Source organism: Gekko japonicus, unplaced genomic scaffold, assembly GCF_001447785.1.
Source record: "Gekko japonicus isolate JY-2015 unplaced genomic scaffold, Gekko_japonicus_V1.1 scaffold112, whole genome shotgun sequence".
Lineage (NCBI taxonomy): Eukaryota > Metazoa > Chordata > Lepidosauria > Squamata > Gekkonidae > Gekko > Gekko japonicus.
The window spans coordinates 44,541-59,907 of NW_015166422.1; the positions used below are offsets into that span (position 1 = coordinate 44,541).

Sequence of the window (15,367 nt, forward strand, 5' to 3'; positions counted from 1 at the left end):
GGATAGGAATTCACAGAATCCACCACAGAAAACATGGGCTGCCTCTTGCCTTGAAAACCCCATGAGGGGTCGCCATACATTGGTTATGACTTGACTGCACTGAAGTATTATCATTACACACTAATGTACACAAGTATCTGTCTGTGATATACAACCTCCAATTTACACAAGATTCGATTGATACTATTTATGTATTGCATTCTATTTGTTGTAATGGTTAAGAGTGGCAGACTCTAATCTGGAGAACCGGGTTCGAGTCCCCATTCCTCTACTTGAAGCCAGCTGGGTGACCTTGGGTCAGTTACAGGTCTCTCAGGCCAAAAAATTTAACCTAGCTAGCTCCCCACAATGTTCAGCTCTCCTGGCTATACTACACCCACTGCCATACGATAGTAATAATAATTATTAGATACATTATATTAAGCCATTACATCATATCAAACCTACACACAATACTTAGAATACATTCCGTTGTATTAAACCGATAGACACGCACTAACATTTTTGTCACTCATTTCCCCCTATTGCTTTAGGTCCCTCCCCCCTTCCCCCATTTGTTTTGCTCCCTCAGAGACTACTAGAGAGAGCAAAACACTTGGGGGGGGGGGGGCCTGAAGCAATAGAGACAAACGAGTGACAAAAATGACAGCACAGAATTGGACATTATCCCGAACTCTCACGCACACACTCGCGCCTCGGCAATTCCGAAATAGAGCGTCCGCTCTGCCTTCCTTCCTTCCTTCATTCATCCATCCGCGCCTTCGTTCCTCATTACTCTGACTCCTCCCTCTCCCCCGCCTCCGAGAACAAGCCCCACCCTCCAGAGGCCAATCTCCCAGCCTATCAGAAACGGCTGAGAGAGAGCCAGCCCGGCCCGTCCGCCAGCGGCCCGAGCCCCGGCACAGGCGCACTGACTCTGTCTAGCCGTAGCTCCTCCTTCCCCCCCTCCCCTTCTGTGCCATGCGTTGTCCCGCGCGCGCCGGCTTCGCTCTTCCTTTCCTGCCTCCTTGTCCTCTCTTGGCCAGTTTGGGCGGCCGTCGGAACTGATACTCCTCCAAGGCCTTTGGGCTCGTTTTCGGTGGTCGGGCTTTGTGCGCGTGCGCGCCGAGTGGGTAGGCTGAGGGCGCGCGCGGGCGGGCAGTGGCGCGCGGGGGCCGGGGGGGGGCGCGTGAGAAGTGAGCCTTGGGAGGCGCCTGTCAAGCCTGCCTCAGGGAGCGGTGGTGGCCCGGAGCTGACGGGATGAGGAGGGGAGTGAAGGGCGATCCTCAGCGCAACCGGGATGAGGGTGGGACGACGACACACCATCGCCCCCGCTGGCCTTCCTTTCCTGCCTCAGCACCACCGAGGGTCCCGATTCCGTGGCACTAAGGCGGTGTAAACTGTCACGTGGATAATGGCTGCAGTCTGAAGCCGGCCTCTCCCTCCTGCCTTCACTTTGCAGGATAAATGTTTATGACTTTACTCAACCTCCCTCCCATTGGGAGCTATATTATCTGTGTACACATATAATTATAAAATGTTGTGTGTATGTATACACACGCATATTTCGTTGGTGGGTTACAACAGCCTTAAGAGAATACAAACATTTAAAATAGAATATAGCCATAAAACAGTTACAAAGCAATGTTATTTTATAAAAACCTTAAGAGGTGCCACAAGAAAATATGCTGAATTGGATTAAGTTCCCATTGTTATTATGTAGCTGCAGATCTAACCAATGCAAGGGAAGCTGGTGGGTGAGCAAAGCAGCTGTGGTGGACTGAAGTGCTGCTAGAAAGAGCTAAAATATAGATAATGCTGATATGTGGATGCTGAAAAGGGTTGTGTGTGTGTGTGTGTGTAGAAACTCCATGTCCAGAAGCAGTCTCCCTCTAAATACCAGTGCTAAGGAGGCAACATCAGGGGACATCCTTGGCCTCTATGCCATGTTGTTGGTCCTCCAGGGCGCCACTGTGGGCTGGATGGACCACTGGTCTGATCCAGAAAAGTTCTTATGTATACAAAGTGGGAAATATCTTTTACACTACACTCTCTCCTTGAAATCTGCTGTCATAATGAATCTGTTCCTGGGCCACAAAGCCCAGAGGGGTAAGTCAGCTGTATCCAAAACGGCAAAGAGCCTTGTGGCATAATCAATTTATTGTGGCTGAACCATCTGTGATTCAGCTTCCCTTGAATGCAGTTCCATATGACCAAGTGAGTTTTGAGTCACAAAAGCTTAACGCTGTCTTAAACGTGTGTTGGTAAAAGCACTTCAAGACTCCTTGGTTGCTTCTGCTGTAACAGACTTACTATGATCCTAAGCATGATTTACTTAGAGGTAAGTCCCATTGAATTCAGTGGGTCCTACTCCCTTAGTGTGTTAGGATTGCAGTCCAAAGCTGGCCATCTGTCATAAATTCAGTTAGTTCCTGTTCCTTGAGAGAGGTTCTGTTGGCCAGGCATGACATAATACTCTGGCCAAATTGCCAGTTCATTCCAGTAAATCTGTGTTTGATCAACTCCCAGAAGAATGCTTTCTTATCCCAAGCTTACTGTACTAGTTTAGATGCTATGACTTGAAGTAACATAATTTCCCAGAAATTGTATTTATTTGAAAGATTTTTACTTCACCTCTCAACCTAGAGGTTTCTAAGTAGCTGATGTGCATTCCAGCTGAATCTTGAGTTCCTTTCGGTAGGGTTTCTGTGAAATTATCCTTTTCTAAGTCTAAATTTATGTAGTGTCTTGATTCTCTACTCTCCCCACCCCCAGGTGTCTGGTTCCTAGGAAACTTGTGCTGCTTCTGTCTCTGTAGATCTTGCTCTTTCTCAGTCATAACATCCATATTGCTTCACTGAGTTCCCTATTGTACTGTGAACAGACAACTTCCTTTGGTTAGCTACTCTGATTTTCACTGGTGGTTTATATGGTGTCCAGCAGCATGCATGGCACTTTACGGACTAGGGTAAGCAAAAAGACAAGTCCTTCGTGTCTCAGAGGAGTTTACTGTCCAAATTGGTTTTTTTGGGGGGGGGGGGGTAAAAGGCAAGAGGAAAAAATGTGAATTCAGTTGCAAAGGATTTAGGCTTAGTTTCAGAAAGGGTTAATGTAGGAGTGATTACATTTGTAAATTTAAACTTGCAATTTACAGTGAGGACTCTGATTAGAACATGATGAAGATAAGTAGAAGAATCAAGTCTAAAAAGCAGTTGCTTGTATTGGAGGCTTCATTTGACTGAATTAGCACAACATTTGGTAGAACTGCAACTAGAAAGGGGTTTCTCATGTGCCACTGATGATTTGGATAGACAGCATTAATGTGTCTGTTTTGTAACTTTTTAGAACATATTCCAAACAGTTGCTGTGTTTTGACTGGGGGGGGGGAGGAGATGTTTATATATATAATATATATCTCCAAACAGAGATGTTTTGCAATTTTTAAATTCCTGTTTTCTTTTCCAGACAATATAACAAATGAAATACATCTTGGTAACGGGTGGTGTTATCTCTGGGATTGGGAAAGGGATCATTGCCAGCAGCATCGGGACAATTCTGAAATCATGTGGATTGCACGTCACGTCCATTAAAATTGACCCATACATTAACATTGATGCAGGGACCTTCTCTCCTTATGAGCATGGTAAAGTGGGGATAAAAATCCTTTTAATGTAATGTTTGCAGAAGGTACAATTCTGTGTAGTATTTATGTAACATTTCACTTTTGAGAATGAAATATTTCTGAGGACATAATTTGTAATAAGTGTAAAATTGCATTCATATATTCTCCTGGGGTTGTTTGTATGTACATATTTGAAATTGTCAGGCACTGATAGTGGATTAGTGACAGAACCTTTTTCCAAGTTAAAGGTTAGGTACTCTGTTAGCACAGAGTTGAATGATGGTACTAGCAATATTATTAACTGACCAGGGGAAAAGATGCTAGAAAACACTCATACTGAAATCTTTTGAGATGTACTATCATGTACATGCTGACAATACTCAGTTATTCTTTGGTCTGTTGTCGTTTTGTTAAATCTGTCATCTTGTCTTTGTCCTCGTAGCTGTCTGCTTGCCTTTTGAAGCTAAATCTTTCAGAATATAGAATTTCTTATTTTTTTACTTCAGGGCTCTTCACATTCTTTCTGTTCCTTATAGTTTGGTAATTGTGCTGCCATTTTTCTTTCTCATCAAGCTACAGATTTTGGTATTTTTTGAGCCTTCTCTTTTTTCACCTTTTAGATTTTATAATTAACCCCCCCCCCCAATTCCTTTCCATAAGTTAGTTTTCTCATTGTCTTGATTTGATTATTGTAACACTTTTTCAGTCATCCATCTTCCTACCTGACCTCTTGTTTCTGTTTTGCCTCCTGCCTTAGTTTTTTCTACATGTAAATATGATCAGGTTTTGCTGCCCTTGATTCTTCCTCCACTGATTTCACCTTTTTATGTTCCTTCTTTTTCCAACATTTTCATTCTCTAGCTAAACCTACACCTAACAGGCGGTTCAGTTTTTCAACCCCGTAATAGAATTTTTAGCAAACAAGTAATCATTTTTTCACCACTTTTATTTGATTGAAGTGCTATTACTATTTGGTTTTATGCATGTTTATCTCTCTCAGATGGTTATATAAAGACCTGGTATGTTTACTCTCCTATTAATTGTTGTACGGGTTAACTATTCTGTACTGCTCCGTAAATACCTATAATGTTATATAATATGATATGCATTGCTCATGATACTTAAAAAAATTGAAATGTAAAAAAAAATTACATGTCAGTAGGGGGCAATTTAGGCTCTCTCAGCTTAAATTTTCCCCCCAACCCTTTGCTTTTGGAAACATCTTTGTTCTCCTGTTTCAAATCATTGTGCTCCCCCATTGTACCTTATTTCTAGGGGAGCATTCCCCCACCACCATAGCCACTGAGGTATACTACTTTCCTCTGTGTATAGCTTTGTTGTGTGGACTAGCTGCATGAGTGAAATAATTAAGAGATTTTGGATAATGATGTTACCATTTTTCTTTCTCGGCAGAATGCTCTTAGCAGAGGAAGGGGGACACGGGGGAGGAGGTAGTCACTGTTTCCGAACACGTCTGCTCATCTTTGTGTGTCACTGTTTGCTCCAGGTGAGGTGTTTGTGTTGGATGATGGAGGGGAAGTGGATTTGGACCTCGGTAACTATGAACGCTTTCTTGATATCCGTCTCACTAAAGACAATAATCTGACGACAGGGAAAATCTATCAGTATGTCATCAACAAAGAAAGGAAAGGAGACTATCTGGGCAAAACTGTTCAAGGTAAATATCGGAAATGTAACAATCCATTTGTCTGCTTCTCTTTAATTTCATTTGCAGTGTTTCATTCTTTGTGTACTTAAATTGATGTATAGCCTGCTGCTTCTTATGATGGAGCATTCTATAATTAATTTTTTTATCCTTCTATGCTTAGCCCTCACAGGGTTTCCACAGCGTCATACATTTTAAAAATTCCTGTGAATGGGGGGGGGGGGGGGAAGAATTCCCGTAAATAAAAAAACGCGTCTTAATATTTAAAAAACTCTGGGGGAGGGGGGGGGGGGGGGAAGAATTGCCGTTAAATCAGTCAGTGTATACACTACTGAAAAATACCAACTTAGCAGTTTTAAAACCACAGAGGGCTTTGCCACCCAGTAGTTTATAGATCAAAGGCATTTCTGAGAAGGGAAGTCTTTGGCTAGTCTGCAGAAGCGAGGCTGTGAATTGGTTACATCCACCTCCCTGAGGAGAGTGTTCTAAATCTAGTATTCTGCAGCAGAGCAGTCTTAAGATCTCGCTGTCTTCATCTCCCCCCCATGAGATATTCACCTACAGAGTTTTCTCTTCAGAACTAAGAACATGTAGGACAATCTTAAAATTGCTTTAACTGAAAACCCACCTTACCACAGGCTTTAAGCTTGGGCTTACTGATACAATGGACTTCATAGTCAGTTAATAGTTGAATTTCTGTAATTTGGTCTGACCTGGTACTTTTCCCTGAGTGTAGACCTGGTTTGGGGCATGTTGTTTCCCATTTACTGACCCTTCTGCCTGTATTCTCTAATCTTTCTTCAACATTTGTTTTTTATCTTTCCTCATCCAGCTGGTCTTTTTTCCCATTGCACTCTATTCTTTGGCCTGCTGATTAAGGGGATGTGCTGCCATGATCATCACATCTCATTTGAATTTTAGGTCACAGACATTTGTGTTCCACATATTGATTACAGATGTTTTCTAAGATCGTATGAACAGAGGTGGTATTTTGTTCTCTCCGTTTGTGCTAGGAGTTACAGGCATATGAGAAGAAGCCAGTTAGATCAGACCAGTAGTCCTCCTAGTCCAGCATCCATTTTCACATAGAAGCCAACCAGTTGCACTGGACAATCAACAAACTGGGCATAAGAGACCAAAGCCTTTCCCCCTGATGTTGCCATCTAGCAGTGGTATTCACAGGTTTACTGTCTCTGAATGTGGAATTTCCCTTTGGTCACCATGGCTATTAGCCACTGATAGATCTGCCCTCCACAAATCTGTTTAACCAAGTTTTAAAGCCATCTGTGCCTGTGGTCATCACTACATCCTCTGGCAGCGAATTCTGCATTTTAATGAATGAATTTTATTGTTACGGCGCTTAGCCAGCAATATAAAACCATAGAAATAAAAATAAATTACAATGGCCTAATAGTAAAATTTCCAAAGTGCAACTAGGTACTAAGAAATAACATTGTAAAATCATTTTGGTCGCTAAAACCAGACTTAAGATTACACTGCAATAAAACATGGTAAAAAGAAATAAACTAAGATGACTTGGGAACAGTAAAAGTTAAAATCAAACAGTCCTAACCCGAGTGACAACCAGGGCATTGATGAGCTTTTACAACCAAGGAGCAAAATTTCGCAATCTGATGGAGCGCTATATGTTCAAGGTTAAAAAACAAGTTCTCCATCTTATCCTGACCAGAAGTGCCTGCCAAAAAAGGCTCAATGAGTTTTGTGCGCGCCTCTTCAAATAACGGGCACCTTAAGAACACATGTTCCTGAGATCCAATCTCCCCCAACGCGCACATACATAACCTCTCTGTTCGGGGTAATCTTTTAAATTTGCCCTCAAGAACTGCAGAAGGTAAGGCAGAGCATCTAGCCAAAGTGTAAGCCCTCCTGAGTTTGCGGGACTCCAGAACATCTAAATGCATTTTAATGCATGTTTTGAAGGCAGCACTATCTCCAGGTGCAGTGGATTTTTAGGCTGGGGCATATGCTGAGAGCAGGGCACCAGTCCTCAGTGTCATCTTCCTCGGCTTCCTCGGGAAGTGGTGGGCTCTCCTTTGGAGGTTTTCAAACAGAGGCTAGATGGCCATCTGACAGCAATGCAGATTCTGTGAACTTAGGCAGATCATGAGAGGGAGGGCAGGAAGGGTTGCCTCAGTGCTTAGTTCTTGTGGCCCTTTCTTACACGCCCAGGGAAATAGTAGTAGTAGAATTTATTACGGTGTCTAGACCAACCACATATATATAGTGAAATGCTGATTGCCACTTTGGGGTCAGGAAGCAATCCTGGAGGTTTTTTGTCATCTTCTGGGCATGGAACAGTGGTCACTGTGGGTGTGGAGGGAGAGGTATTTGTGAATTTCCTGCATTGTACAGGGGGTTGGACTAGATGACCCTGGAGGTCCCTTCCAACTCTTATGATTCTATGATTCATCTGACATGAAAATAAATTCAGGGGGGCGGCCGTGTTGGTCTGAAGCAGCAGAACAAAGTTTAAGTCCAGTGCTTTCATGTGCATGCACACTTCTTCAGATACTTTGAAACAGAAGTCACCAACCATTACATATAGGTTGAGGGTGGGGACCCATATGTAATGGTTGGTGACTTCTGTTTCAATGTATCTGAAGAAGTGTGCAAGTACAGAAAAGCTTATACCCAGAATAAAATTTTGTTGGTCTTAAAGGTGCCACTGGACTCAAACATTGTTCATCTGACATGAAAATTACGGCACATCTGCATGGATTAATAGGATTGTGCTGAGGCAGACAAAGTTCTATGTTGTGGTGTAAAGAAAATGAAGCCTAATATGCTGAGAAATGCAAAATAGTGATTTTTGTGATGTGTTTTAGTTTGGAAATCAGTCAAACTGTATTCCTGATACTGTCTTGTCTTTTCTTTTGTAGTTGTGCCCCACATTACAGATGCCATCCAGGAGTGGGTCATGAGGCAGGCTCTGATCCCTGTCGATGAAGATGGTATAGAGCCGCAAGTCTGTGTGATTGAGGCTGGTATCTCCTCTTTCCTGTGTCTGTTACTTTGCGATGGTTCAGGATGGATTAATCTCTCAGGCATCACTTTGTATGGGTGCAGTATAGTATCCTGAGAGTTTTGGACAGGGATACTTGAGATCAGCAAAGCACAGGGTCTGTTATTCACCTGAGGACTATGTCCAATTTGGGGAAGGGTATAGATTTTGCAATCTAAGAGGAGACTGAGAGGCAAGGGCATAGTCAGATCTCGGAAGCTAAGCAGGGTGGACTCTGGCAACTATTTGGATGGGAGACCTTCTTGGAATACCAGAGGTGGGAGGCGGGGGCAGGCTTTATTCAGCCATCTCTGAATATCCTCCAGTTCCCCAGGAGGGGTCAGTCACCAGAGGTGGTCATGACTTCCACGTGCACACACATATGCACATATGAAAAAATACAAACAAGTAAGAGAAAAAAGAAAGGGAAGGGTATAGACTGGGTGAAAGTAGAAGTATGGAGATGTCAGGACCTGCATTGCTATGGTATGGTCTTATTTGTTTGTCTGAAAATGGAACAGAAACCACCATAAACTGCATCACCTGTTATGTTACACGCTTAAGATTAACTGCTGACAGTTCTGCATGGTGATACTGGCATGGGGTGTGTGGCCTAAGAAAAAGAGTACGTACATAATTCTAGATCCCTTTGTTTTAGCTCGGAGGAACGGTAGGAGACATTGAGAGCATGCCCTTCATCGAGGCGTTCCGTCAGTTCCAGTTCAAAGTCAAGCGAGAGAACTTCTGTAATATTCACGTTAGTCTGGTACCCCAAGTAAGGCTCAGGAAAGCTTTTCATTGTGTCTTTTGTGCTCACTGTAGATCAGTGCTTGGTTGCGTAAGGCCAGTCTGCCTAAAGCACTGGGGATATGGTTGATTACAACCATATAAAAAAGTAATTGACTGATTGTGACCTCTTTGAACTAGCTTGGGAGAATTGTAAGATTAGTTTAATCCTGTGACAACAGAGATGACGAAAAATATGTCCTTGGAAACTGCAGAAAAGGGGTTGTAGTTAACAGTGACAGTACAAAACACAGATATGGAGCGAAAGCAAGAAATTTTAAGTAGATAAATAGGTACCCCTTTGGTAGGAAGGTAACAGCGTTCTGTGCGCCTCAGCGTCTAGTCATGGCGGCCACATGACCACAGAAATGTCTTCAGACAGCGCTGGCTCTTCAGCTTGGAAACAGAGATGAGCACCGCTACCCTAGAGTCGGATTCAACTGGCTTTCGAGCAAGGGAGACCTTTACCTAATTAGAGCAGTTGAATTCTGTGGTGCTGCATCTGTACCACCTGTTTGGGTCTTAAAGGTTAAATTAAGTAGAACACGTGAAGCTGCCTTATCCTGAATCAGAGCTTTGGTCCATTAAAATCAGTATGTCTACTCAGAGTGGCAGCAGCTTTCCAGGGTCTCAGGCAGAGGTCCTTCACATGACCTATTGCCTGATCTGTTTTTAACTGGAGATACCGGGGGATTGAACCTGGGACCTTCTGCGTGCCAAGCAGAGGCTCTTCCACTGAGCCACAGCCCCTCCCTTTTATAGAGCTTCACTTCTAGACAACCCCCCCCCCCCCCCCGTAGTACATATGTTTCACTTAAATTTAAGTAGAAGAAATAAGTTGTGATCCTGAGGTATGATCCTGTATATCCTGGATACAGACTCTGTGTCCGTCTGTCTTTCTCTCTCACACACACACTCACGTGTTTGTGTGTATATAGTTATTTGTGTTATTTATGGTCTGCCTTTCTCACTGGGGCTCATATATGCACGTATATTACTGATCACACACATGATTAGTACAAAATGCCACTTCCATTTGGCTCTTACTGCTGAGCGTTTCCCTTTAAATGGTGTTTTTTTTAAATTAAAATCTGAATGTGGCATTTCAGAGAACCTTGATTTGACACACTGACCTGTGTTTTTGGTTGCTTATTTACTAGCCAAGTTCTACTGGAGAACAGAAGACAAAGCCTACCCAGAACAGTGTCCGTGAACTCCGGGGTCTTGGTCTTTCACCAGATCTGGTAAGCGTTGCACACTGAGAAGAGAGAAATGGCACATACTGGATTTTTACAGAAACTTTTGGTCGTTCTGGGATTTGGGACAGAAAGGGTTTTTGTAACCACACCAAAGACGTTATAAACTGTGAAAGATACATAGTGGTGCTCTGTTTTTAGAAACAGTGTATAATTTGGGTAATATATATGAAGGGTGATTAAAAGTTAGGTTAAAAGGTGGTGCCGTTAGTTTTACTGTTTCCTTGTGTTTGTTTATTTCCCCAGATTGTCTGCCGGTGCTCCACTCCTCTAGACACCTCAGTAAAAGAAAAGATTTCCATGTTTTGTCACGTAGAACCAGAGCAGGTAAAAACTCTTCCAGTGTGCTTTGATGCTAGCATCTTTCGAATGGAATTTGAACTTCCTTATTTTGTAATATTTCCTTTATAGACAAGGTTATTGTTTCTAAACTGAAAGCACAAGAGTACATTACATTTGCGAATGTGGTTTGTGCACTGCTTTGTAGATAATGCATTTTATAATGGCCATCAATATGAAATTGATCTGGTAGATATTTTAAAGCTGTGCAGGGTTTTCAACAGAAGATTTTTGTTTGCACTGTTTGTCATTTGGATGATCTGGAAACAAATGAGTGACTGAAGTGTCGGCTAAATTCTTTCACATGTAACACCTGTTCCCTCTTTTTTTGTTCTCCCCCCCCCCTTTATTTGAACCTCCCTAATGTCAGATTCCAAGTTTTTTCTCATTTTGAGAACTGAAATAATAAGAAGCAAGTGTCTGGCCTTCATTGTTTAGAGAGAAACAAGAGATTAATCCTGGGAGGAAAAGGGGGAGGGAATCCCTTCCTTTGTGTATTTTTTCCATCTTTTCTAGAAGTCAGCTATGGGAGTAATATGTAGCATAAACTATTAGAATAAGAGCCACTTAGTGTTATCGATGCAATGAACATGAAATTGAGCAAACTCTGGAGGACAGGAGGGCCTGGCGTGATGTGGGCCACGGGGTCGTGAAGAGTCAGACTTGACTGTACAACTGAACAACAAAAAGAAAATATTAAGTGGAATATTGCCACATTGTAATTTGACATCAGTCAGGTTCATGAAAATAGTATTCAAGTAATATCAGTTAATGGTTAAGTATCAGTTATCACTATAGTGGACTTTTTCCCATTTCTTTGATATATATAGTCTATGGATAATTGGAATATGAAATACCTTTTTTTCTGTTTTATTTTCTTTGATGCAATTGTAATGATAAATACTATGATATGGATTCTTTCTTTTTATGTTCTCTATTTGACGTTCCTTTTATATTTATAAAAATTTTGAAAACCTAATATCAGTTAATTATGTAAACGGGCTGTTAGTTCAGTTTGAGTGCTTCATCTCTCGTGAGAAAGTGAAAAGGCTTTATGAGAGGGAAGGACTTCATACTCATCTCAGAAACTGCATTCTAAGACCTGGCTCTAGATTCCTCCTCTGGTCTCCTGTCGTCATGCCCTTTTAAGTACATTTCACTTTCTACCGAACTGTACCACCTGTATCAGCCTTACAATACGGTCTCATCCATTACCTTGATTTGGGTTGAGCCGTGAGTTGGAGGCAGGTCTGGCTGTTTCGTCATGTGGAAGTTCCCTGCCAGCAGACTACTTTCTTAGCCAGCAAATACCCTAAGTAGCATTTCTGCTAGCAGAAAACCGCAAGAGAGTCACCGTGCTGCTGTTATTGCGGCAAAGGCTGCCGTCTGAAGACCACTTTCTCGGGGGTAAGCCCCATGGAATAAACTGGGACTTGCTTTCGAGTGAACCTGCTTACACTTGTTCCCTGTGGCTGTACTTCCAAGTGGAGTCACTGTGTTCCACTGAACCCTGGGACTCTCTTCTGAGTATTCATTTACTTTGTTTATACCCTGCCTTTCTCCCCAGTTGAGACCAAAAGTGGCTTATGTTGTTCTTCTCACCTCCATTTTATCCTCACAATAAAACCTGAGAGGTAGTTAGGCTGACTGTGTGTGACTGGCCCAGGGTCACCCAGCAAACTTCCACTGCATGAGTGGGGATTTGAACCCAGGTCTCCCATATCCTAAGTCTGACACTGTAGCCACTACACCACATTGGCTCTCAGTAAACATGCTTTGGATTTGCACACGTTTTGTGTTGGTGGTGGCTTTCAGGTACAGCAAGTTTTAGGTCATTCCCTAACATACATGTTCAGCTTTTTAAAGGTCAATTGGAATAAAGACAATGAAGCTTGCTACCAGGTAGTTTCACTAGGTGTTATCGGTTTTAAATATTGTCTCTAGAGGTAGCCATGTTGTCAGTGGAGTTCAAATATTTATATTTTGTTATTTAAAGTAGGATGTAGCACAGATTGCATGCCTATATCTTTTTATAGTTAATCCAGAGTTTTATACAGTACATATTCTGAACCTATAGCAAAACCTTTGGGTCATAATACTGAGCACGGTGACATTTTGTGGATTGTGATAGTTCTTCTGAACATTAAGAAGTCAGAGCCGCACTTGTTCAAGCCTGCCCTAAAAACTAGTCTCAGTGACGAGGAGAGAGAAATCCAGCTTTTTCTGGGCTCTGGTAGAACAGACTTAATGAAGGCCACATTCATAAAATGAGGCTTCACTCAAACTCCAGTTAGTTGTGATTTATAAATGCAGATGGTTCAACAGGAGTGTGTGTGAGAGAGAGACAACAAATTGGGGATTTCAAACAAGGCTTGGGTAGTCAGAGCTGCCCATTATTTTGCATATCACGTAATGTAGCAAGATCCTAATGTTTTCTTTCTCTCTCTAAACAGGTCATTTGCATTCATGACGTGTCTTCCATTTATCGAGTGCCTCTATTGCTAGAGGAGCAGGGGGTGGTTGAGTACTTTCGAAACCGACTCGACCTTCCTATTGAGAGGCAGCCTAGGAGAATGCTCATGAAATGGAAGGAGATGGCAGATAGGTGAGCTTCCGTCTCTAGGGAGTTAATTCTGTTTTCGTGTACACTGTTAAGTTTTCCTGCAGTAGCAGTGGAACAAGGAGTGAAGTTCCTTTAGACCTTTCCAGCTGTGTGAATGACTGAGTGACTGTCCTAAGGTAACCTGGCAAGCTCCCATGGGGAGGTGGGGATTGGAACCTGGGTCCTACTGCAGTACTCTACCAGAACACTGAGGAGGGAGGGGCTGTGGCTCAGTGGTAGAGTGTCTGCTTGTTATGCTGAAGGTCCCAGGTTCCATCCACAGTGATGTGAAAGACCTCTGCGTAAGAGCCTGGAGAGCTGCTGCCAGTCAGAGTAGACAAGACTGACCCTGATGGACCAAAAGGTCTTTCTCAGAGTAAGACTGCTTCTTGTGTTCAAGGGTGCCAAAAATAAAGCAACTAGCTTAAGTAGCACGGAGGTAGATCCTATGAAATAAAGCTTTTTTAAAAAAACAACAACACACCAACCTTTTTGTAGATCTTTCTGCAGTCTTTTAGGGGAATGCACAAGCTGCCTGTTGGAGATCCTTGTCTCAGACCATATCTCTGTGGTCTCTTTCTGACCGAAGGGGTCATGCTGGCTGGGATCGCTTGTTCAGTGTTTTCATGTGGTACGTCTGGGCTCTAAACTTGTACCCTGCAATTGTGTTGTCGTTGACACAGATACGATCGTTTATTGGAGACCTGCTCGATTGCTCTTGTTGGCAAATACACCAAGTTCTCCGATTCTTACGCCTCTGTTATTAAAGCTTTGGAACATTCTGCCCTGGCTATCAATCACAAGCTTGAGATCAAGGTATGCTTTCTCACCAGCTTCAGCAGAATCTAGGTTGTTGCTAGGATCAGCTTTAAAAGTTTAAACACAGCAGTAAGTTGGGCATATTTGTTATCACCATGATGTGGCAGTTGATGGGGTGCCAGTATTTCATACTGGTGCTTTTTTCGTACTTCCTCTGGTGGGGGGGAGTTGATTTCTGAAAGCTGTAATAGCTGGATGTTCCTTGAAAGGTAATGAGTGTAATGTTCCTTAGTGACAAAATCCTCCTGGTTTTTTTACCATAAGAAATTTTGTTTTATGACCTGTTTAGAAGATGTGTGCCTGGGTTTCATAAGAATGGCTGAAAGACCAATTGGCAAGGGCGGGGGTGTGTGTGTGTCCAAAACAGCCCCGACGCTGACGCTGAAGCAGGCAACAGGGAACATGGCCGCCATGTTCGCCAAAAACGACCATCCGCTTTTATTTTTACTTTCACTTTGGGATTATAAATGCAGCGATGAAGAAAACAAGGATACAGGCATCTTCGAGTGGAATCTAAAGGAAACCCGAATTTTTCTTTTTTTTTTAGCATGGGGTGACAAAAACGCGGCCAGAAACGAGATTCAGCTAAGTGTAAATATACTTCGTTTTACTTTTTTCTTCGGGGTAAAGGATTTAAGTTTCTGAGACAGAACCACAGAGACCTGTAGATTGCAAAATGGGGTCTGAAGGAGAGGTACAGATAGAACTGTTGGGAGAAATGATGGAACAATTTCTAAAAGATTTCCAAGAAGCAATGCAGAAAGGTATTAAAGAAGGATTTAAAGCTGCTTTGGTAAGCCGGCACGAATCACCCAAACCTCCGGAGAACGCTGAATCTATTGCAAAAAATATTCAGCGTCCGGAAAATATCCAACAGACAATGGAGGGTGAGAAAATAAAGGAGGACATAGAGCTAGAAGACACGTTGGTACAAAAGCAAAGGGAGGAAATTAATAAGGAAAACGGGTGGAAAAGAGAAAAGATAAAAGGAGAAAGAAAGACTGGTAAAGTGAAAAGAAAATGGAGAAGAGCGAGGCGAAAGCGAACTGTGCGCAAAAGGCAACAGGTCAGGAAGATATGGAGACAAGTCGGTTTAAAAAACACGGAAGATAGACTGGGAAAGAATTATCATTTGTGTAGAGGGAAAGAACATGTGGACATGCTGCTGCGGCTAAGGAAACTAATGATGCTCAGAAAGCAACATAAATTATATGGGTACATTATCTGTGGCCTTTTTAAGGAATATTTTGACTGGTATAGAATGGTGTAGGCTATA

At 42.5% G+C, this 15,367-nt stretch overlaps 1 protein-coding gene across 2 annotated transcripts in view; it reads left to right on the forward strand.

Annotated features, from left to right (window-relative positions):
* The first annotated feature begins 904 nt into the window (after positions 1-904).
* CTPS1 (CTP synthase 1) overlaps positions 905-15,367 on the forward strand; it is a 28,681-nt gene continuing 14,218 nt past the window's right edge. Inside the window, exons 1-9 of one of the 2 annotated variants that reach the window (XM_015411687.1) lie at positions 905-1,112; positions 3,445-3,622; positions 5,109-5,279; positions 8,168-8,268; positions 8,948-9,064; positions 10,236-10,319; positions 10,578-10,658; positions 13,124-13,275; positions 13,956-14,088. In XM_015411687.1, coding sequence (XP_015267173.1) covers positions 3,457-3,622; positions 5,109-5,279; positions 8,168-8,268; positions 8,948-9,064; positions 10,236-10,319; positions 10,578-10,658; positions 13,124-13,275; positions 13,956-14,088 — 1,005 coding nt within the window. In that variant the 5' untranslated portion in view covers positions 905-1,112; positions 3,445-3,456. Of the gene's footprint in view, positions 1,113-2,905; positions 2,948-3,444; positions 3,623-5,108; positions 5,280-8,167; positions 8,269-8,947; positions 9,065-10,235; positions 10,320-10,577; positions 10,659-13,123; positions 13,276-13,955; positions 14,089-15,367 lie in introns of those variants that run through there. The other variant, XM_015411688.1, reaches the window with a different exon arrangement.